The 22,711-nt window shown below is 42.0% G+C and overlaps 1 protein-coding gene across 2 annotated transcripts in view; it reads right to left on the bottom strand.

Moving 5' to 3' along the window:
* Positions 1-22,711, bottom strand: part of RAD54L2 (RAD54 like 2) — a 112,761-nt gene that overhangs the window by 45,374 nt on the left and 44,676 nt on the right. For both annotated transcript variants that reach the window (XM_027523833.1, XM_027523832.1), the window contains one exon: positions 2,675-2,870. In XM_027523833.1, coding sequence (XP_027379634.1) covers positions 2,675-2,816 — 142 coding nt within the window. In that variant the 5' untranslated portion in view covers positions 2,817-2,870. The remainder of the gene's footprint in view (positions 1-2,674; positions 2,871-22,711) is intronic.

The raw sequence follows: 22,711 nt of genomic DNA, 5'->3' as shown, positions 1-22,711 counted from the left end.
ATCATTTTTATTTCAGGGGAGCAGGGGTAGGGGGTGGGAGGGTAGGGTTGTAGTGTTCTAACACTATAGTGAAACATAAAAATTGTGCTTGCGAGGAACTCTGCTCAATTGTATGTGGCAGCCTGGATGGGAGAGGGGTCTGGGGGAAAATGGATACATGTATATGTATGGCTGGGTCCCTTCCATGTTCACTTGAAACTATCACAACATTGTTAATCGGCTGTACCCCAATACAAAACAAAAATTAAAAAAAAAAAAGCGCTTGAATCAAATTCCAAGAAGTAAGATACCCTAACGGGGCCAAAGGAGACAGTACCTATGGAAACTTTTTCTTACTCACTCTGAAATTCATAAGCAATAAAAGGAAATCATTTCAAAATTTTAAAAAGTTATTTCATCAATAAATACATTTTCTTTTTTAAAAACTCCAATACAATAAGTACATTATTCTGAGACAAATCACAAATTCTTGCCACTTTTAAATAAATAATAGTAAAGTTCTCAAATTTATACCATACAATTCTTGAATAATTAAGAATCTGACCAGGAGAAAAGAATCCAAGAAGCCAAGGGGGAAAACAGTGTGTATATATCCATTATAGTCACCTGCAGCATCTAAAACCCAGTCTAAACCTGATGAGAGTTCTAGAGGTGCCTGCACACATAATTTTGAGAAACCAAATGATATAAAAGCAAAAAGTGATGCAGATACCTAGGGATTCTAACACCATCTTAAGAACCATGAGAGGCAAGCAAAACAGTCTAATGGGATACCCACACATCACTATCCTCCGTTACTGCTCCTCATTCCACTTCACGGACAGGAACTATACAACCAGTGGTGGGAGGCCCCAGTGGACAGGCTAGCAGTGGACAGCAAACGATGCTGTCCGGGTGAGGGCAGGGAGTAAAATGGTAATTCGCCTGCCAGAAGTAAACTGGAAATGGGGCAGAGACTTCTCGATAGTTTACGTGAAAGAAAATTGGTCCCTGAACCGTATGGCAGCTGTTAGGATGATTGAGAACTAAAGACATTAACATCAACAAAGAAAAAGGAGAGATGTTTATTCTCCTGGAATCTGGAGGATGACAGGAGTGCATCTTCACCAGGCTCCAGCAGGTCCAAGGAATGACAATCTACTGCAATTTCAGGTATAAAACTGAATACTGGTGTGTTATAAAAAGGCAAATTTTATTCCTAGGATAACAGGAAGCTTACGAACGACTAAATCCTGTGCCATGAAAGGCTAGAATTAATTGAGAAGCTGGTCAGATGACCTAACACTAGACTAATGACGAAAGGAAAAAGTCTACTGCCACTTCAACAAGTTGGGAATAGGCGCTCCCGGTGATGTGACTTGGGTGGCGGAGTGGCGGGCCTGCTACTGGAAAGGAGCGGAGCTCCTGGGAAGATATCCCCCCCACCCGGCCACCCTGGGGAAGTCGTGTCGGTGTTGCCGGCACTCCCAGGAGCCCTGGCCTCTGAGTCAGATATAGCCGAGCAGAATAGGAGGGCTCTAACGCCAGGAGGACTGCGGTGATGGTGTGTGAGGACTGATTCCCAGAGCCTTGCCTGACCTCTGACCCATCAGCATGGGGAGGATTGGCATCTCCTGTCTTTTTCCCGCTTCCTGGCATTTCAGCATCTCTCCAGTGGGGTGTCCCCGAATTCTGAACACCAACTTATGCCAAATTATCGTCATCAGCCTTCTGGCTGCTGCTGTCTCACTTTTATACTTTTCTGTTGTCATAATCCGAAATAAGTATGGACGGCTCTCCAAAGACAAGAAGTTTCAAAGGTACTTGGCATGAGTTACTGACATTGAAGCTACAGACACCAATAACCCCAGCGTGACTACGGCATCGTGGTGGACTGTGGGAGCAGCGGGTCTCGGATATTTGTCTATTGCTGGTTATGGCACAATGGCAATCCTCACGATCTGTTGGATATCAGGCAAATAAGGGATAAAAACCGAAAGCCTGTGGTCATGAAAATAAAACCTGGTATGTAAACAATAAATATCTGCTTGGTAACCAAAAAAAAAAAAAAAAAAAGTTGGGAATAAAGAAAGGGTGAGCCAAGCAAACCAAACAGGAGTCCAGCAGGGGTCTAGCAGCTACACAGGGGCAGTTCTCTCCCCACTGGAGCAATTTATAGTTGCCTGAAGTGGCTGAGAGGTAGACCAACACTGCAGGAGACGGGGTAAGCTTTCTGGAGTTGTGAACCCATCTAAGAACCTCTCCCCAAATAACGTCCTCATGTTCACAGAAGCAGAATTGTGAATGTAACTGAGGAAACTCACAGGCCACTCACAGTTATCCCCTGATGGGTCTGTGGTCACCAGACCACAAAGGCTCACCACAGGAACTCTGCCACTGACTCGCTCCACGACTCGAACAAGTATGCTCCACTCTCAAATGTGTGGACCTAAGTGTGCACATGGCTAAAGATGAGGTGCGGGCTAAAGGTCCCTTCAGCACCACAGTGAAGCTTACACAGAGGAACAATTCATTTCCCGGGGAAGAGCATATGGGTTCACTGTCGCTGTGTTTTAGACTTTGCCTTCTCACGATGGATGACCTGAGAAATCCAACCACAAACACCAAGAAGTCTCAGCAAAAATTTTAATAGAGGAAAGGGAAGCAACCTCTGTCGCTCACGAGAGTCACTCACCATCCAGCAGGTCTTCCCCATCATCCCTGCCATGCTCCTCCACTGCCACCTCCTCCTCCTCCTCCTCCTCCTCTTCCGCATCCTCCAGCTCCACGTCTGGGTCCAGGTCTGGATCGCTCCCTGAGGCGGATTCGTCTGACATGGCTCCCAGAGGTCCTCAGTGGACATTACCGTCTCATGGTCCACTGCAGGGGTCCTGGGAGGAGGACAAGAAGCAAGAGAATCACTAAAGGCTTCACTTTAGGAACACACATTTTTCAAAGAGAAAATGTCAAGGATGAATACCCTGGTTAGGTATGGAGCTAAGCATACCTAAAATCTCAACCTTTCCCACAAGGACACTGGCCCTAAGACATATTGTGGTGATTCTCTGCCCAGCTCAAACCTCTCTTACCTGCTTGTTTGGTCCCTTTAAGGTATTTTCTTGTCCAAACACCCTATACACTTCAGAATCTCCATTGGTTCATTCCTTCATGCATTAACTGCTTCCTAAGCACCAAGTCAAGGCTATGGTTTTTCCAGTGGTCATGTATGGATGTGAGAGTTGGACTATAAAGAAAGCTGAGTGCCAAAGAATTGATGCTTTTGAACTGTGGTGTTGAAGAAGACTCTTGAGAGTCCCCTGGACTGCAAGGAGATCCAACCAGTCCATCCTAAAGGAAATCAGTCCTGAATGTTCACTGGAAGGATTGATGCTGAAGCTGAAACTCCAATACTTTGGCCATCTGATGCGAAGAGCTGACTCATCTGAAAAGACCCTGATGCTGGGAAAGATTGAGGGCAGGGGGAGAAGGGGACAACAGAGGATGAGATGGTTGGATGGCATCACCAACTCAATGGACATGAGTTTGGGTAAACTCTGGGAGTTGGTGATGGACAGGGAGGCCTGGCGTGCTGTGGTTCATGGGGTTGCAAAGAGTCGGACACGACTGAGCGACTGAACTGAACTGAGCACCAACTCTTTACATCTCTGTAGATAATATACATGCGTATATAATCGCAGGCACTCAGGCTTCGGGGACACAGTACAAAGTAGAGAAAAGTACGTCAGAAAGTGGTATGTGCCAGAAGCTGTTATCTTATATAGTGTGGCGGGGCTGAGGGTGGGGAATGGGGACAGGAAAGTTCTCACTGAGCAGAGGCCAGAAGGAACAGAGAGCCACACAGACATCTGGAGGGACTGTGCGCAGGCAGAGTGAGCAGCAAAGGCGAGGTCCTGGAGGAACTGGGAGTGCTCAGGGAATAAGGAGTAGGCCCTATCTTGGAGCACGACAAGGAAGATGGTCCATCCTCCCATCACCTGAATAAAATGCTTAGAGGCAACTGACTACTCATCACACTGTCACTCCTCCCGAGTAGGTAGGGAGCCTCAGAACGCCCGCGCCCACAGCGCAGCTCTCAGGCTCTGCCCTAGCTCGTGGCCCAGGTCCAGCTCCATTTCTTCCAAGAAGCCTTTGTCCATTGCCCCAGTCTTCTGGGATCACGTTTCCTCTTCTGAACTCCAGCAGCCATGCTGACCAGGCTGACCTTCACTGAAGGCTTCATATGAGTTACTTGGCAAAGTGTTTGCCTTCTTTGGTTTCTCACCTCCTGACCCAACAGTAAGCCCCCAGTGGATTTAGCTGGGAACTGTTTCTTTGTATCCTAGAGCTAGAAGCATGTCCTACTCAAATCATTCCTATTCACATTCACGCTCTCGGGCCAATCTGCTTGCTCTATTATATTTAGTATGTGTCCGGCATTGCGCGTGTTTGTCCACCTCTCTCTCCATTTTAGTATTAGCAAAAGTCCTTTCTTCTTGAGTGAAAAGAAAAAAACAGGATAAAGAAAAAGCTAGCTGTTTTGTGATACAGCAAATACAACAAAATATTAATGTGAAGATTCACCAGTTCTTTCCATTTTTTAGTATATTTCAAATTTTTTATTACAAAATGTGGGGAAGAGGGGAACAAAGATAAATAATCTTTCATAAGACAAACAGCTGTAGACAACCACATCCAGAACGAGTCATCCTAAAATTCCTCCCACTTCCCAAAATTAAAAAAAAAAAAGAAAAGAAACACAAGTATCTTAATTATTCAACACAAATACTATTCTAGACCTGGAATCTCTTAAAGTTCAGACACAATTTGAAACAGAACTTCTATGTTCTCCCGACTAGAAACAGAAACAAAACAAAGCAAACTGATCCTTTAGAATTTTGGAAAACCAGAATTTAAGACTGCTCAGTTAAAAAGCACAGGAATAATGAGCGTGTGCATCCTGACGGGTCACATACTTAGCCTCTGAAGACAACAAAAGCAAAGAGCAGCTGTGGATGGTTTAGTAATAGAATTCAAATTTTTGCATTAATAACACACTTGCAAAAACATTTACAAAGGGCATTAAAGTACAGGGAAGAAAAGTGACCCACAAATACACATTAATATAACTAATGCTGAGCTACCATTCACTGACAAGGCAAATTCCAAGTCTCTGAGGGAAATCTATGTCTTTAGTTCATTAGGTTTTAAAAAGGAAGTAGTAAACCAATCAAATACCAGCAGGTTTAGAAGTGAAATTTATTTCTGAATATTAATATAATGATAATTCATTAGCAATTACTCTGTTTGGAAGTCAACGTTCATAATCAGCATAAACCCCATTTCCTTCTACACTGCTTGAGTAAGTTATTTTGCTGTGTGCCTGGCTGATTATGGAGTGGCTTTTAGAGAACAATTTTTAATCAGCAGGTACCTTTAGGTAATCTGAATTTCTGGCATTTTACAGAAGAAATTGTGTGGTGATGGAAAAATGACAATCACTTAGAGGTTAGCAATAACAATGAAAAGCTTCCTGCAAACCCAGTTAACAAACATCTTTAAAACCATCTCAAAAAAAAAAAAAAAAAAAAAACCATCTCAGCCCCAAGCTCCTGACAGACAGAAGCAAACATCAGTTAAACATTCAACCACCACATACGTTGTTAAGACTATGAAATACATTGGTCCAGCCCCCTTCTTAAAACTGTTTTAAAAAAGAAGACACTTTTAAAATAGAACCCAGGCCATCAGATGCCCATATCAGAGAAGAAACTGGAAAGTAATGGCTTTCTTGTTGCTGCTGCTGCTGCTAAGTTGCTTCAGTCGTGTCCAACTCTGTGCGACCCCATAGACGGCAGCCCACCAGGCTCCACCGTCCCTGGGATTCTGCAGGCAAGAACACTGGAGTGGGTTGCCATTACCTTCTCCAATGCATGAAAGCGAAAAGTGAAAGTGAAGTTGCTCAGTGGTGTCCGACTCTGGGATTTTCCAGGCAGGAGTACTGGTGTGGGGTGCCACTGCCTTCTCCGTCCCTCCCTTCTACAGGCCACTAAATTTCTTTACAAAGACGACACAATGAATTCTTTTCTCAGCTCTTCAGAGTCACACTAACTACTTAAGGGGGAGGTTTGGCTGTTACTGATCACCTTCAAAAAAGCAACAAAGGGAAAATGGCAGAGGAAAAGCTGATCCCACAGGCAGCAGCACAGTCAACTGCACTTTGTCTCTAAGGGGCTCTGCCCTGACACACACACTTCCATGTGGGCATAGCCTTTCAGAACACAGGGAAGGCAGCCCTGATTTTAAAAATTAGCTCTTGGAGACTTTCCTGGAGGGCCTGGGCCTATGGTTAAGAATCCGCCTTCCAAACAATTCCAAAGTCATTCTATGAGGCCACAATTATGCTGATACCAAAACCAGGCAAAGACAACACACAAAAAAGAAAACTACAGACCAGTATTACTGATGAATATAGATGCAAAAATCTTCAACAATATTCTAGCAAACAGAATTCAACAACACATTAAAAAGCTCATATACCATGATCAAGTCAGCTTTATTCCAGGGATGCAAGTATTCTTCAATACACACAAATCAATCAATGTGATACACCATATTAACAAACTGAAAAATAACCATATGATCTCAACAGATGTAGAAAAAGCCTTTGACAGAATTCAACACCCATTTATGATAAAAATGCTTCAAAAAATGGGCATAGAAAGAACCTACCTTAAAACAGTAAAGGCCATATATGATCAGCCCACAGAAAACATTATTCTCAATGGTGAAAAACTAAGAGTATTCCCTCTAAGTTCAGGAACAAGACAAGGGTGTCCATTCTCACCACTATTATTCAACATAGTTTTGGAAGTCCTAGCTACGGCAATTAGAGAAGAAAAAGAAATAAAAGGAATTCCAGATTGGAAAAGAAAGTAAAACTCTCACTGTTTGCAGATGACATGATACTATACAAAAAAAACCCAAAAGAAACTATCAGAAAATTACTAGAGCTAATCAGTGAATTTAGCAAAGTCATGGGATACAAGGTCAATACACAGAAATCACTGCATTCCTATATACTATCAATGAAAAACCAGAAAGAGAAATTAAGGAATCAATACCATTCACCAAGGCAACAGAAAGAATAAAATATCTAGGAATAAACCTACCTAAGGAGACAAAAGACCTGTATATGAAAAATTATAAGACACTGATGAAAGAAATCAAAGACGACATAAACAGATAGATAGTCCATGTTCCTGGGCAGGAAAATCAATATTGTGAAAATGACTATACTACCAAATGCAATCTACAGATTCAATGCAAAAGTGAAAAGTGAAAGTGAAGTCGCTCGAAACCCCCTGGACTATAGCTACCAGGCTCCTCCGTCCATGGGATTCTCCAGGCAAGAATAGTAGAGTGGGTTGCCATTTCCTTCTCCAGGGGATCTTCCCGACCCAGGGATCAAACCAAGGTCTCCCACAATGCAGGCAGATGCTTTACCCTCTGAGCCACCAGGGAAGACTCACTTTCAGCTTTTCGGAATAAAAAATTTCACAATTCATATGGAAACACAAAAGACCCCAGATAGCCAAAGAAGTCTTGAGAAAGAAGAATGGAGCTGGAGGAATCAACTTTCCTGACTTCAGACTATACTACAAAGCTACAGTCATCAAGACAGCATGGTACTGGCACAAAAACAGAAATACAGACCAATGGAACAAGATAGGCAAGATAAACCCACACACCTATGGGTACCTTAGGCAAGAGTATATATATGGGGCAAAGACAGCCTCTTCAATAAGTGGTGCTGGGAAAACTGGACAGAATGAAATTAGAACACTTCCTGATGTCATATACAAAGATACACTCAAAATGGATTAAAGACCTAAATTTAAGACCAGAAACTATAAGACTCTTAAAGGAAAACATAGGCAGAACACTCAACATTAATCAAAGCAAGATCTTCTGTGATCCATCTCTTAGAGTAATGGAAATAAAAACAAAAATAAATAAGTGGGATCTAGTTAAAAGCTTTTGTACAGCAAAGGAAACTACAAACAAAGTGAAAAGACAACCCTCAGAATGGGAAAAAATAATAGCAAGTGAATAATAGCAAGTGAAACAACTGACAAAGAATTGATTTCCAAAATATACAAGCAGCTCATACAACTCAATACCAGAAAAACAAACAATCCAAGAAAAGTGGGAAAAAGACCTAAAAAGACATTTCTCCAAAGAAGACATACAGATGGCTAAAAAACACATGAAAAAATGCTCAACAGTGCTCATTATTAGAGAAATGCAAATCAAAACTACCATGAGATACCACCTCACACCAGTTAGAAAGGTGATCATCAAAAAGTCTACAAACAATAAATGCTGGAGAGGGTGTGGAGAAAAGGGAACCCTCTTGCATTGCCGGTAGGGAATGTAAATTGATACAGCCACTATGAAAGATGGTATGGATATTCCTTAAAAAACTAGGAATAAAACCACCATATGACCCAGCAGCCACACTACTAGGCATATACCCTGAGGAAACCAAAACTGAAAAAGACACATGTACCCCAATGTTCACTGCAGCACTATTACAATACCTAGACCATGGAAGCAACCTAGATATCCATCGACAGATGAATGGATAAAGCAGCTCTGGTACATATATACAATGGAAAACAGACATAAGAAAAAAGTTGATAAGGAAAAAAATGCATTTCCCCATTTGCTCCTCATCCCATGAGAGACACTGCTTCAATCTTCAGTGAAGAGGAGCTCTGCTTCTAAGACACAGACATACTAGGAGAGTGACTTGGGTGTTGCTACACCTTAAAAATGACCTGTATTCCTACAGAGCAAATTCTGGGAATCAAATTCTATTTTAATTAAACTGGAGAACTAGCTATTTAAAGGAACTCCAAACAGAACCACTCTGATAGGTGAATATTCAATCCCTAAATAATATGTTAACCTTTATAGTTTAATATATTGGGTTTACTTTTGAACTGTGGTGTTGGAGAAGACTTTTGAAAGTCCCTTGGACATTAAGGAGATCAAACCAGTCAAACCTAAAAGATATCAACCCTGAATATTCATTGGAAGGAATGATGTTGAAGCTGAAGCTCCAATACTTTGGCCACCTGAGGCAAAGAGCTGACTCATTGGAAAAGACCCTGATGCTGGGAAAGATTGAAGGCAAAAGAAGAAGGCAGCAGAGGATGAGATGGTTAGATGATATCACTGACTCAATGGACATGAGTCTGAGCAAACTCCAGGAGATAGTGAAGGACACGGAAGCCTGGCGTGCTACAGTCTATGGAGTCACAAAGAGTCGGACATGACTGAGTGACTGAACAACATCATCATACTGGGTTTGCTAAAAGGAGGCTACAATTATTAAGAAACACACAGCCAATCCCAGTGAGCCTCTCCCAGCAACCGTGAGAGTGAAGGAAGAGAGTTTTCTGCCCTGCTAAATTCAAAGACAAAAAAATAAAATAAAATAAAAATAAATTCAAAGACAAGGACACCTGTCTGTAAAGTGCTGCCTGACCAAGAATCAGTGGAATTAATCGTGTGGGCACAGCCCTCAGACACACCCTTGGCGGGGAGATACACAGAAGGAAATAAACACACACACACACACACACACACACACACACACAGCCTTTGTTCACAAAGCTGACCATGCCTGGAGAGTCACACTGAAAACTGCAAACACACACGGCTTCACCGGGCAGCCAGTGAAATTCCAGAGACGTCTTAGTGGTCCAGCAGCATCCTGATCTTGCCTTTGATATAAAATAATCCATTCCCAACTGCCATATCCTCATTAATTTTGGTGACCTTGAGTAATATTAAATTTCCTCAAGTGCTCTCAAAGCAATTTAACAGCAAGTACCACTCACATCTTTTCTCCATTAAGAATATAAACAAAACCATGCATTTACACTAACATACAAGGGGAGGGAAGTTTTCAGAGCAAGCAAATATTCAGCCCAAAACTTGAAGCAACAGCCCTTCAAAGAAACCTATTAGTCAAAGAATCAAAGAAAGGGAGAAGAGAGTTCAGTTCATATATAGAACTTCCTGGATATCTATTACAAGATTCTTCAATCTGCAGTGAGAGATTGACTGTGGATCTTTAAAGTTATTTCAAAACACTTTTCCTGTGCAAGATGAAAATCTAACGTGTTACTTCAAAATTCCATGCAGCCCAAATGCCTTTTGTTTATCTTTCAGTTACTTTAAAACATATTAAATACACATAAGCAGTCACAGAAGCTAAACTGACAGAGATCGAAATATGTTTTTCGGAACTCAAATGAGACTTTCAGCAATTAAGACCAAATAAAGAAAGATGAACAAACATACCCAGGCCTCCAAGGAGCTGGGCCACAGGAGACAACTCTCCCAAAAGGCAATGCAAGTGAAGCCAGCACCAAGCCCTACAGAGGCGCTGAAGCCACGTGTAAAGAGGCCTAAAGGCTAGCCACAGCTCGTGGGCAACTAGCTGCATTACCAAATGTTCTCCCAGAGCTTCTTCCATAGCCCCTCTTACTCCGGAGAGAAGAGAGATGGGCCTGAGTTCATCTTTAAGACCCCTTCCAGATTCTATGATAGCAGTTCTTTTTTTTTTTTTATTTTATTTTTAAACTTTACATAATTGTATTAGTTTTGCCAAATATCAAAATGAATCCGCCACAGGCATACATGTGTTCCCCATCCTGAACCCTCCTCCCTCCTCCCTCCCCACACCATCCCTCTGGGTCGTCCCAGTGCACCAGCCCCAAGCATCCAGTATAGCAGTTCTTAAAGGGTGGTCCTGGAACCCCTGAGGGTCCGGACCTTGAGACCCTTTTAAAAAGCCAAATTCCTGCATGGGTTAAACAGCCATTCAAAGTGCAAGACAGACCAAAGGATTTCAATGAAACAGAATACAAAAAGTTCCTTGATACGGTTTCAAGCTCTCTTTAACAATTAACCTTGAAGAAACTACCAGAGTTTTGGTATAATACCAACGAATACCCACAATTATATGAAAAGGACGTTAAAACACATCTGTCTTTTCCAACTACGTTCTTCATGTACTTCAACAATATAAAAAGTCAACAACAAAACAGTCAGTCGCAACAGAACAGATGCAGAACCAGATCTGAGAACCCAGCTGTCTCGATTCAACCAGACATTTTAAATTTTTGAACATGTAAAACAATTCTACTCTTCTAATTTCTTTGTTTTGGAAAATAGCTATTTTTCATTTAAAAGATTATTTATGTTAATATACAATTATTTTAGAATGAATTAATATAAAATATATTAATTCTCAGAAATTAATATAAAATATATTAATTTCTCAGCTTTCATTTCTAATACAACAAATATAGACCAGTAAAGCACTCTGGGGTCTTTAATAATTTTTAAGAATATAAAAGGATCATAAGAGCAAATAGTTTGAGACCTGCTATTCTAATACAACAAAACTCTAAGATCTGTGGTCTTCCCCCCCTCATTTTCAGGTATCACAAAGAGAAAAATTGGCTTTAAGGAAAAACATAACATGCAGAGAACTACATTACATGAACATTATAAAATCTTCCATAATATTTAAATAAAAACCAAAAATTAATCTGATATATAAAAATGATACACACAGGTTATTTTATAAATATAATCATCAAGGGCAAATTTCCTTAGTAACTGAAGTTAATACTACATTATTGCTTAGTCGTTTCATTGTGTCTGTTTTGCGGCCCCATGGACTGCAGCACACCAGGCTCCTCTGTCCATAGGATATCCCAGGTAAGAACACAAAAGTGAGTTGCCATTTCCTACTCATGAGGATGTTCCTGACCCAGGGATCAAACCCATGTCTCCTACAAGTCTCCTGCATAGCAGGTGGATTCTTTACTGCTGAGCCACCAGGGAAGACCAATGCTACATTTGCAAAGTCAAATTTTCACTTTTACCACTGAATCTCTGCTTTCCGCACTCCCTTTAAAATAGCCAAGGGCTGAGGTACACTGCCCTCCTCGTAAATTCCCCTTGGCTTATGCCCTTCACCCAAAAAGTTAACCGAGAAGCACATCCCTGCAAGAGTCAGTCCCAGGAGTTTTGAAGAAGTAGGAGTTAAAGCCCTAGAAGGCCACTGCTGAGGGGAGCAAATGAAAGATTCATTTCATTCTCCATAGAGTGGGGGCGGGGGGGGGGGGGGGCGGTGAAAAGAGGGAATGGGGAAGGGAGAGGGGGAGAGAGAAAGAGAAAGGGAATAAACAATTGAGCTGGGAAGACAGGAGCTAAAACAGGGTGACAGATTTGGCTATGAGAAGCCTCTGTGACATAGACACTGTTCCCCAGAGAAATGTGGGTTCTGAAAAAAAGTCCCTCTCTCACACATATGCACTCCACATATGTTAAAACATCAGATCTGTGTAATCTGAGGGTGGAAAAAAAAAAAAAAAAGTTAAGATCCCTGGATCTCTAAATGCAGGGGATGAGGAAAGAATAAATGCAATTCTGGCTAAATATGTTACCATTCAACTTGTGAACCCTGTATCTCTTTCCACACAGCTCTAACTTCTTAAAAGAGGGATTTCAGAGATAAGGACCAACTTGGCAGGGGCACGGATGGCCCACTCACCCCAGGCTCCCTGGAGCCCAAGCCAGCCCAGTTCAGCTCAACCTAAAAGCAAGTCAGGTTTATCTACTGGATGGTGAGACTGAAGAGGCTTGGAGAAAAGTCAAATCATGCTTGATGTCCCACCACAACTACCTCCACTCCTCTCACCAGCCTCTTCCCTGAGCCCTCTGAGACCGACCCCTCCCTTTCTAAGAAATCTATTATGAAGCCACAGAGCTCAGTCTGGGTACTTCAAACCCAGACAAGCATAAGCTGTGCAGAGTGAGGGATGGTTCATTCACCCCTCACAGGCCTTCAAACATTCAGCATAAATTCTGGTAAAGACATCTCAGTATCTAGTCAATCTACCCACCAGACACAATCCTGAAAAGCTCTATCCAAGTAGCATGTCAACAAATCAGAGCTTTTACAAGTAAGACTACAGCAGGGACCCTTACCTGAATATAGCCACTAATTTTCTGAATTGATATTGATCACTTTAGATTTTCAATAATCATTTATTTTAAAAAAGTTACACCTACCTCTTATACAGGCTGTATACTATGGTTTTTCCGAAATTGGTATCTACTATAAATAAAATTTCTAATGCATGACTATTATTTTGCATTATGTACTCACAAATTGTATTTCTATAGCTACTCAAGTTTTTAGCTGTGTCAGTGACATGGGCACTCTGTGCACTTAGCTCCATAATGACATAGGTAAACTCTTCTGGTTCCACTTCTCACAGTTCTAAAATGAATGGTAATGCTAGTCAGGGGTAGACTCCTTACGGTGTCTTTGAAACAATACAAAAATACATTTGGTCTGTGCCCCTGGTTCCTAGCACAGAGCTCCCAAAACCTTTGGAATTTTCTGAGTGACAGGAGTGTCTTCTGTTATTCATACCAAGCCCCTTTTGACCAGCCCTGAATTTAGGTTACTGAATTTCTAGAGTGGGATCCCTAGAAAGCCTCAGGATGGGACTGGCCAGCAGTAACACCAAATGACCAAACTTTCAACCTCACCCACCAAGCTTCTAGACAGGGGCAGGGAGCTGGAGATGAAATTCTAGGGCTTCTGGGTCAGTGAACACACCGAGGTGCTGGAAGAGAGACATCTAGAAAGAGCACTGACACATGGCAACACCACCCCCCCCAACCTTGCCCTGCGCTTCACTTCCATTTGGCTGTTCTTGAGTTGTATCCTTTACAATATGCCAGTAAACATACATATAGTCTTGAGTTCTATGAATCATTCTTGCTAATTTTTGAACCTAAAGAGGGGCTCGTAGGAACCTCTGATTTATAGTCAGTCAGTCAAGGACTTGTGACTGGTATGTGAAGCAGGGGCAGTTCTGTGGGACTGCGTCCTCACCCTGTAGAGTCCACACTAAGTCTGAGTAGTTAGCATGAAAACTGAACTGCTGAACACCAAGTTGGGATCCAGAGAATCAGAGAATTGGTTATTGGTGCTGGGAAACATCTCAGGGTCACAAAGACTTATAAGTGACAAATCACAAGAACTTATATCTGCAAAGAACAACAGAAAACTTAAAAATGCATTATTTCTTGACTTCCCATGTGCAAAAATAAAGTATGGCATTTACTGCAATGCAACAGGTAACCTGTACCTTTAAACAACTAAATGTCACTTTCCCAGTTGACTGAGATTAGTAATTACATGATACATGAATTTGAAAATGGGAATCCATAGTGAGTTCACCCCTCAAAGAACAAAGGAAAAAAAGAACCACAGATAAAACCAAATGTGTTATCAACACCATTTTTCACATTTTCACTGAATAATAAAAACTGATTCTGAGAATCAGGAAAAAATGAGTGGAACCAAGGAGGATCATTTAGTGACCTAAGCAATTTAAAATACACATAGAAAAACAAGGGCTTCCCTGGTAGCTTAGATGGTGAAGAATCCACCTGCAATGTGGGAGACCTGGGTTCGATCCCTAGGTTGGGAAGATCCCCTGGAGGACGGCATGGCAATCCACTCCAGTATTCTTGCTGGGAGACTCCCCATGGATAGAGGAGCCTGGTGGGCTGCAGTCCATGGGGTCGCAAAAAGCTGGACACGACTAAGCACGCAGAAAAATAAACAAAAATACATACAGAGTCTAACCATCCATCACCTGTCTATTTGATACGTCTCCCTCCCTTGGCCAACATACCCACTTAAGACAACCAAACCTATTAACAGCTATGAAAATGTGGAAGAATTGAATTACACTAATGAGTTCCACTCAAACACAATCCCTATACTCTGAAGGTGGCACCACCTTTCTCTAGAGTGCACGGGGAAGTCAGGATCAGAATTCGAGAACTGAGAGCATCCTAGGACCAACTGTGTACATCTCACCACATACGTAAAATAATTCTCTAAGGACTGTTTCAGACTGAAGGAGACTACATGCAACATTGGATCCTGGATTAGGTCTTGGACTTGGGGAAGAAAACAGCTATAAGAGCCAGTACTGAGAACAACAGTTGATGCAACTGAATATGGACTATGGATTAGATAACAGTAGTATATCAGTATTTTATTTCCTGACTGTGAGGACTGTTCTGTGGTTACAGAAGAAAATGTCTTTAGGAAATATACAATCAAGCATTTAGGGGTAAAAGTAAACAAATAACCTTCTAAAAGACAGTTAACAAGGAAGGGAATAAAATCATCTATTCCCGGTTCTCCAGATTTAAACACTTAACAAATACAAAAATATCTTATTTCAAAGTATAGATTTGACAAGATCACCTAGCTAACTATTCTCCTTAGAAAATTAGTAACAAACTTCCTTTAAGACACAATAACTTAGGGTTAAAAAGGCTAATTAGCCTCCTAGGATCCTCACGAACAGACAGTATGTCCTCTCGCTGGGGGGCAGGCATCCCTCCCTCTTCCCCTGAGCCCAGCCAACAACTGGAACTATCTCTGAGGCAAATCTCACTTGGGTTCCCCCTGGAAGGCTCTAGCGCTGATCAATGGCATAAACAAACAGCACCCCACAGGCAGGTAGAAATTGGATGCGCTAGCTTGCCCTCCCTCTGTGTAGAGGTGGCCCAGTTCAGAACTATTTCTAAGGAGACTTATGTAATCAATCTGAATTACGTGTTTCACTGGTACTTTATGGCCAAGGTTATGTGCCCAGTTCTTAGGCTCTTACACACACAGACACAGACACACACACCCCCTCCCTCTGCAACACTGTAAAAATATGTAGTTTAAGATTCACACCACTGAATCAGAATTAACCTAAATAAATTTGCACTGTAAGTCTCTCCTCTAGTCTAACACTGGACATAAACACTGAAGAAACCAGTGACATCCAAATATTAGCAAAGGTAAGTGGGAAAGAAAGTGTGCATCTGGCCTAAAGCCAATACAGTAAAGTAGGAAAAAAGGCTTCTTCTTTCAAATTAATGCTCCTATAATGTCTCTGGGGAAAAGCACATGGAGTCTGGACAAACTCAGGCTATAGATTTTGCAAATAAGAAGAGAACCCACAAGAAACCCTCACTTCTGTAAGCAGAAAACAATGGACACTAACCATTGGGAAGAAGGGCCAGGTGTCAGAGACTGGAAGATGACCTGTGTGCCTCCCGTCACTCTTCAGATAAAGATGCTATTCCATGGAGACAAGACCAAACTTCAATCTACCAAATGAGAGGTGATATAATGAAGAGAACAAAATAATTCACATAGTGACATCATGGCGAGGAGATATTGTCATGATAGTGGGGATGAAGGGCAAAGGGTAAAAGGAAATTAAGCTTAAGGAAATATTTTAAAGGAAAAAGTGACCGATAGTTATTTGGAGAAAGAATGGTCAAAGGGAAAAGCAGAAGGGCCAGCAATTCTTGAGGCCAAAGCTTAGGCATCGCCTACGATAAAGACACTGTGCCAGGCACCGTGGGGTGACATCAACACACGCCTCGAAAGGGAAAATTAAGATGTAGAGCAACAAGTCAAAACAGAAACAACAAAAATGTCATTTCTGGACATCAAAGATGTCTGTAGCATTTGAATAAGTAACAAATACCTAATCAAACCTAAACATAATTGAAAATTACATCCCTAATACAAAAATGAAAAATGACATTATTGTCCCATCAGGAAATTTACGATACCTTTTTCTCCCCTAATTAGGTTAAACATCTGCCCTAAACACATCGAGTACCCAAGGACACTCATTACCTTCGTCCAGTTAACAGTACAGTCTGGGCAGCATGGTTTCTCTCAAACCAGGGTAAGGCTGTACCCTGGAATTAAACCTCAAACTTCCACCTCATCGGCACTCACTATGCCAACTGCCAACTTACAATAGTTGGCCACCACCATCCAAGAACAATCTAGGTGACTGAGAGTGAAGAATGCTGGCCACCACCATCCAAGAACAATCCAGGTGACTGAGAGACAAGAATAAAAGTGGAACACCTAAAGGCAACTGCTAAATCTCAAGGACAGGGTTTGTAGGCCAGCATTTGGGAAAGAGGGTGAATAAAGTTCCAGTCTTCTGGTCATTCAGTCAACAAGCAGTCATTAAATATTCTTGTGACCTATTCTCAAGTGGACATTGCCCCCGCGCTGCAGCTAAAATGAAAATGCCCCCAAAAGAGAAGGGGCGTGATTAACAGAAAAATGACAGGATAGGGAGCTAATTCTCTCTCCCGCTCACCACAAAACACAGGAAAAAGGAGTGCAAATCATTGTTACGTAACAGTGAGGCTGAACAAAAGGCCCAGCTCAGTCAATGGCTCATCTGCAGACCGTTCTAAACCCAGGGTCAGAGGCTGCCACTTGGCCATGCTAACAGAGAAAAGTACTGAACACCCTACATCACAGCCATTTCCACACTCTCCTCATCATCTCTCCATTAACTAAAAATAAAAACACTGGCTTCCATAACAAACAATTCTGACAGGTGGGCCTCTTTATATTGCAAAGTCCCCATTTAAGATAGTTCTGCTCTTCGTGAAGCCCATGTCATTATTTCTGTACCAGTGTGGATAAGACAAAGGAGGCAGGCCTCTACTTAGATTTTTGACCTGATACTAGTATTACATTAATACAAGCTGTATTTTACTCTTTAGAGTAAATAAAATGTTGACATTTTAAAAATAATTATATATTCTGAACTTGGCTTCTAAAAGATGCCACTCACACAGAAGGATGGAAAGAACCTATGCAGTTTTCAATACCATTAGTGCTGCTGTTATCTTGATCAACAACTGTGAAATGCACTCCATTTCAAATTTCAGAAAGAACACAAACCAACACTAAGTGTGCCACTTTATAGCTTCCCTGCGGATTCCACTTTTGCAGCAAAAGCCCATAAAATTATCTGAGGAAGAAATGATTAACTGAGAGTGAGTGCTTGACTACTGGGAACACCAGTCTCGAGCGCAGGACTGCACCAGGGAAGATTTCAGGTCAACAGCCCTAGAAACCATCTGGTGGAAACCAGTCAGAGTGCAACTCAACGAGCAAAGCTCATCTACCAAGCTGGACGAGGACGTCCTGCTTGGCCCCTTGGCAGTGGAGGAGATCCTGCAATTTTCTCACTGCAAAACATCTAGAAATATGGAGAAAATTATAATCAGCATCCTTTCTACATGCACAATTATTCCCACAAAACAAGTGAGAGAAACCCCCAAGAACCAACAATGAAAGGCAAACTGAAACCACAAAAAATCATGAGATCTCTCACTACAGCAGTCCTAGGTGAAGAGGAGGGTACCAATCCTGGGGAGGGGGTGGAGCAGGGAGACACAGAAATAATAGCCGGGGCTCAAAGAAGCTGAAAAGAAGGGACTGAGACCGCTATATATACCCTCATGAAAGAGTGGTCTAGGGGAAAAAAAAAAATCTAACCACCAACACAGAAGACAATATAAAATCTTGTGTCCATTTAGGTCACAGGGAGAAAAAAAGATATCCAATGGGAGTCTGTAACTAGGAGTCTGCCCTCAAACCAGTCTGAGGTTGAAATACATACATACTTACTTACATGGTCTTAGAAATTAACCAAAACTACAGTGGTCCCAAGCAAGGGATGCTTCTGCATTGCCTAGAAGTAAATTTATAACATCTCTTGGAAATACCTCAACCAGGACCACCAAGATAAAGCCTTATTGAACATGAGCTCATAATTCAAAAGTACAGAGGAGGGACTACTCACAAAAGCAAGAGTCAAGAGGGTCAGATTCCTAAAGCTCTACCTGCACTGTGAAGAGAGAACACCCATGCAGGGATGTAACAGAAGGACAAAGGCTCCCCTCTGCTCCGTAGCTGGACAGACAAGGGGACCATTCCTGGGGTAGGCCAGTTACCCGCCCAGAAAACTGATAGTACTGTTGCCTCAAAGCCTCTTCTCAAAAACAAAAGAAGTGGGGCCCATGGGCACTGGGTGTTAAGCAACTCTATAGACAAAAGGTCTGAATCTCAACAGAAAAGAACCTGAGCCTGAGGAAGCACAACCTTTATACATGTTCATGAAGCTCAATCCTGGCAAGTTATGTAGACTTTCCAAAGCATCTGAGACTGCTGGACAGGAGGGAAAAGTTCTCTTTGTTCTCCTCTCTGGACACTGCCTTCAGGTGTCCTACACCCTCCATTATCATCAACAAAATGGGAAGAAATAAAGCTTCCTTCATTCAGATTTGTAAAAAGGAATCAAACACACGATCCTCGTGTTTCCTAACAGCATCCTATTATAAACATACAAATAACATGCACTACATGCTCCACAAAGCTGTGACTGCTCCCTTTTAATTAACTCTTTTTCGCCTCCTCTTTATAACATCATATCTGGGCTAGTTTCTTCAACAGGTTATATCTGGTTTACCCAAGAAGCCACATATAATTAGATTTACTGAAATAGATGGGGAAACAGTGGAAACAGTGTCAGACTTTATTTTTTGGGGCTCCAAAATCACTGCAGATGGTGATTGCAGCCATGAAATTAAAAGACGCTTACTTCTTGGAAGAAAAGTTATGACCAACCTAGATAGCATATTCAAAAGCAGAGACACTACTTTGCTAACTAAGGTCTTAGTGTCTAGTCAAGGCTATGGTTTTTCCTGTGGTCATGTATGGATGTGAGAGTTGGACTGTGAAGAAGGCTGAGCGCCCAAGAATTGATGCTTTTGAACTGTGGTGTTGGAGAAGACTCTTGAGAGTCCCTTGGACTGCAAGGAGATCCAACCAGTCCATTCTGAAGGAGATCCGCCCTGGGATTTCTTTGGAAGGAATGATGCTAAAGCTAAAACTCCAGTACTTTGGCTACCTCATGCGAAGAGTTGACTCATTGGAAAAGACTCTGATGCTGGGAGGGATTGGGGGCAGGAGGAGAAGGGGATGACAGAGGATGAGATGGCTGGATGGCATCACTGACTCGGTGGACGTGAGTCTGAGTGAACTCCGGGAGTTGGTGATGGACAGGGAGGCCTGGCGTGGTGCGATTCATGGGGTCGCAAAGAGTCAGACACGACTGAGTGACTGAACTGAACTGAACTGAATATTATTAAATTGCCTCTTCTTTAGAGGGCGTGCTGCAATTCATGGGGTCGCAAAGAGTCAGACACGACTGAGCGACTGATTTGATCTGATTAGAGGGTTAAAGGAAAGGGCGGACTGCAAGAGCATCTCTTACACTTTTGCTCTACTCCATCTATTTCTAACTCCTCACTCTGTATTTGATTAGGCATCCTAGGTAACAAATCTCACACTCTCAGTTACATCGAAAGGAGGACCCCAAATCTACCTCTTTCTGCTAATTGTGGCCCACAGTGGGCATTTGTCGGCTCCCTGCGTAAGGCAAACAGACAGATTGCTTCACTGCTTTGGGGAAGCTACTCCTGATTTGTGGATTTCCTGAGTTCTTACCAGGTTCTGGCAGCAGCTTCAAACACTTCAGAAGGCTCATATATATACAACACATTAACACTGGGATAAAGATGCTATAACCAGCTCACAAACCCCAAAAAGCCCATCAGTAGGTGAATTGATTATTTAATTTTGCTTTCCAAAAGTTGTCTCCTCTGGGCTGCCTCTGAACAACAGGAAGTAATTGACTCTTAAGGAAGATTTGAAAATAACAACAGCATATTTAGATAACTACATGAGAGGAACCTCAGTGAAGAAAAAGGGATCATCGTCTGTATAGGACAAGCTGATATTCTACCGAGCAAGTAACTAATCCTTCCACACCTGGGCCTTTTCCAATATCAGGGAAAGTCAGTACTTTCTTTATCAGCAGACTTAACAATCAGTTAAAATTCACTAAAGATACTACTGAATGCTTATGCACAGAAAGGAGTTTGAATGCAATAACGTCTTCTCAGCAAAATGATGAAGCAAAAACTATGGTATTTTACATTCGAACTGCTTGACTGTTGATTTTTGATAAACACAAGGGGGCAGGGGGTGGGGATATGCAAAAAACATGACTTAGAAACCAAGAAGTTCTTTTATTAAGATGCACATTCTCTGTACCCTGACATAAAAGAGGCTCTGAAATCTAGAATCAGGCTGTTCTATAAAGCTTCAAAGAAAGAAGAGAACTGATGATGACTGAGAGCCAATACTTGTAAAGTGCGTACACCATATGAAACCAAGTCCATTATCTAAAGATTCAGCCTCCTAGTCAGGGTACTAGTTAACAAAGAAGAGTGAATAGCAATTGAAGTCCAATTTGAAAAGGGAGGGAAAAGATGGTTCCACAAGGATAGTTCTAACACATCCAAATGCCAAAATTCAGAAAAACCTTAGGCTAAGTTACTAAAATTGACAAAACAGCTCAACAAGAAGCTTTGGTGGTCTCTGAACATCTTTTTCCAGACAGCAATATTTTCCAAAGTTCTACTCAGTTCAACCAAAACATATTAAACAACTATCATCTACTGGGGACACAAAGACAAGGAGTAAACACAGGTCAGAACAGATCGAGCATTAAGAGGAATGAGGCCCAAAGTGAGTTCTGAAGAAAGATTTGGACAGTCAGGTAATGTGGGCAGGCAGGGCTTTCCAGGTGGCACTAGTGGTAAAGAACCACCTGCCAACAATGTGGATTCAATCCCTGGGTCAGGAAGACCTCTTGGAAGAAGGCGTGGCAACCCACTCCAGTGTTCTTGCCTGAAGAATCCTACAGACAGAGGGGCCTGGTGGGCTACAGTCCATAGGGTTGCAAAGAAGCGGACACGGGCTGAAGCAACCGAGCATGCACAGGGCGGGGTGGGCGGGGAGGGGAGGGGAAGGGAGGGGATGCTGGAGATAAAGAGAGAAGAGGGAAGAGTTCAAAGACAGGGGACTGTATGAACAGTAAGTGAGAGACAAAAGCAGATGTGAAATCAAACAAATCCAATAAGACTGCATTACTGGAGCATAAAGCAGGAAGTATGGGGGAAGAGTAAAAACTAAACTTGGAAATGCAAAAGCATCTAAATCACCAAACACCCTATGTTGAGACTGGATATTATCCTACAAGAAGACCAAAATAAGATGACCAGCTCTGTGTACTATAAACATCACTCTGCACCATAGAATATAGAATATAAAAGCATAGGTTAAAAAAAAAAAAGCATAGGATATGCAGTTTCAAATTGAAATCCCACTCATTTTTCAGTGTGACCCTAGGCAAGTTATCTCTTGGGGCCATAGATTCCACACTCGTAAAACAGAGGTACTCCTTACCTTCAAGGATTATTAAAAAGCTGGTGAATGAATATAAATGTAAAGTGCACTGTGAAGTTACACAGTTCAGTTTTTAGCACAGTGTAAGCACTCAAAACATGGCCTGGAAGAAATATTTGCTAGAAAAAATGGAATACGAAGAGACGGTAAATAGCCAGTAAAAATACAAAAAAAACAGAGGAAAGATCAGATTTGAGAACTATTAGCAGGTAAAGGGCTAGTAGGGTACTGTTCTTCAAGCCCCAGTGAAAGAGTAAAAGACACGTGAGACCTCTTCCAGGTTTCCCTAACAGGGCCTAAGGTGCTGCCGTCACCTCCTCCTCGGACACCAGCTAGACTGGAGACCAGATGTAAAAGCAATAACAGCCTCGCTTTTACTATCAGCACTGCTATCATGGAGAGGGAACT

The sequence above is a fragment of the Bos indicus x Bos taurus genome, chromosome 22 (genome assembly GCF_003369695.1).
Source record: "Bos indicus x Bos taurus breed Angus x Brahman F1 hybrid chromosome 22, Bos_hybrid_MaternalHap_v2.0, whole genome shotgun sequence".
NCBI lineage: Eukaryota > Metazoa > Chordata > Mammalia > Artiodactyla > Bovidae > Bos > Bos indicus x Bos taurus.
This window is presented reverse-complemented; position numbering and strand designations above follow the sequence as displayed.